Genomic DNA, 1983 nt, shown 5'->3' with positions numbered 1-1983 from the left:
ACCAGCCGGAGCTGCCCACTGCTTGGTCACTCACTGCATTTCCAGGGATCTATACCAGGATTTGGGGCTCAGAGCCTGAAGGTGTGTTAGTGCTGTGGGATCACTGGAAAGCCTGATGATGGAGGACCCGCTACGGAGGAGGGACATCCCTCCAGGAGGTCCTGCAAGCCCTTGAGCCCTGGCCTCTGGTGGTGGAGGGTGCCTGGTGCTGGGCTGGTGGGCCAGCCTGGGGCTGGGGGCAGAGCTTTGGGGTTTGCAGGATACAGCCAGCAGCGGACGAAGAGCTGGTGACAGAGTCTGCAGAGCCCTGGGGCTGCCAGCTTGAGCCACTGGTCCTCCGGGGACCTCCTCCTGGGGAACGGAGCAGCCCTTGGTCTCCAGGCTCACCGCGGATGTCCCCCCGTGCCCCCCTGGGTCTGCTCCCCTAGTGCCAGTGCAGAGGGAGGACTGCTCCTCTCACCATGGTGCTGCCACCACCCGACAAGCGCCACGTCTGTCTGACCACCATCGTCATCATGACCAGCATGGCCTTCATGGATGCCTACCTGGTGGAGCAAAACCAGGGGCCTCGCAAGATCGGCGTCTGCATCATCGTGCTGGTGGGGGACATCTGCTTCCTCATCGTGCTGCGCTACGTGGCGGTGTGGGTGGGCGCGGAGGTGAAGACGGCCAAGAGGGGCTACGCCATGATCCTGTGGTTCCTCTACATCTTTGTGCTGGAGATCAAACTGTACTTCATCTTTCAGAATTACAAAGCGGACAAGAAGAACCTGGAGACGGTGGCCAGGAAAGCCCTGACCCTGCTGCTCTCCATCTGCGTGCCAGGGCTCTACCTGGTGCTGGTGGCCTTGGACAGCATGGAGTACATACGGACCTTTCGGAAGAAAGAGGACCTGCGGGGGCGCCTTTTCTGGGTGGCCCTCGATCTGCTTGATATCTTGGACATCCAGGCCAACCTGTGGGAGCCACACAGGACCGGCCTGCCCATCTGGGCAGAGGGGCTCATGTTCTTCTACTGCTACATACTCCTTCTGATCCTGCCTTGCGTGTCCCTCAGTGAAATCAGCATGCAAGGGGAGCACATTGCCCCACAAAAAATGATGCTCTACCCCGTCCTCAGCCTGGTCACCATTAACATCGTCACCATCTTCATCCGGGCCATCAACATGATCTTGTTCCAGGACAGCAGGGTCTCCACCATCTTTATTGGCAAGAACATCATCGCCATCGCCACGAAGGCGTGCACCTTCCTTCCTGGAGTACAAGCGGCAGGTGAAGGAGTTCCCCCAGAACGCCATTGCCCTGGAGCTCCAGCAGAACTCCCTCTCCCACAACCAGACCATCCACAGCGCACAGGGCATCCCCCACGAGCCGTCGCCCACCAGCGAGATCCTCGACACATGAGGGGTCACCCCCAGCCGAGCGTTGGTTCAGACAGCCCCCTGCCCAGCGGAGGAAGGATGCTGCTGTCTTGCTGCGTGGGGCGAGCGTGACGGATGAATCCCAGCAGCGAGGGCTCTTCTAGGCACAAAACACCGACCATGTTTTAATTGAGCTGTGGAGTGTCCCCTAGACGTCTTCATCTCAGGTATAACCCTAGGAGTCCTCCAGACAAACCAAATGAACTTGCAAAGGACCTGAACCAGCTAACCCTGTCTCGCCCTCCCTCCACCTTCTCCCCTCCCGAGCAAAGACCGCTAAGGTTGCAATGTCCCTTTTTACTCCTCGAGCACCTCACCTTTCCTTCAAGCTTGGAACGAAGATTTTGTTACCGGAGACCTTTTTATGGAGTGGGGACAGGGGCACAGGTGGATGGGTGGGGGGCGGGCGGGACGTTTGAACTAGTAAACCCTGTGATCGTAGATGTCTCTTATCTCCAATGGTTGTGTTTACAGTTTCCTATTTATAACTGCTCCTGGGGGCTCCTGGGCTGACCCAGGGGTCGGTCAGTCGGTCAGTGGTGAGTGAGAGCAGCGAGCCCCA

General features: G+C 58.6%; 1 protein-coding gene across 1 annotated transcript; it reads left to right on the top strand.

Annotated features, from left to right (window-relative positions):
• The first annotated feature begins 309 nt into the window (after positions 1–309).
• LOC104277884 (transmembrane protein 121-like) lies at positions 310–1974 on the top strand. Its single transcript, XM_009874671.1, is given in 2 exon segments — positions 310–1250; positions 1252–1974. Coding segments are annotated over 2 exon segments (942 nt in total). The 5' UTR covers positions 310–461; the 3' UTR covers positions 1405–1974.
• Positions 1975–1983: the final 9 nt, after the last annotated feature.

Source organism: Apaloderma vittatum, unplaced genomic scaffold (assembly GCF_000703405.1).
Source record: "Apaloderma vittatum isolate BGI_N311 unplaced genomic scaffold, ASM70340v1 scaffold7508, whole genome shotgun sequence".
NCBI lineage: Eukaryota > Metazoa > Chordata > Aves > Trogoniformes > Trogonidae > Apaloderma > Apaloderma vittatum.
This window is presented reverse-complemented; position numbering and strand designations above follow the sequence as displayed.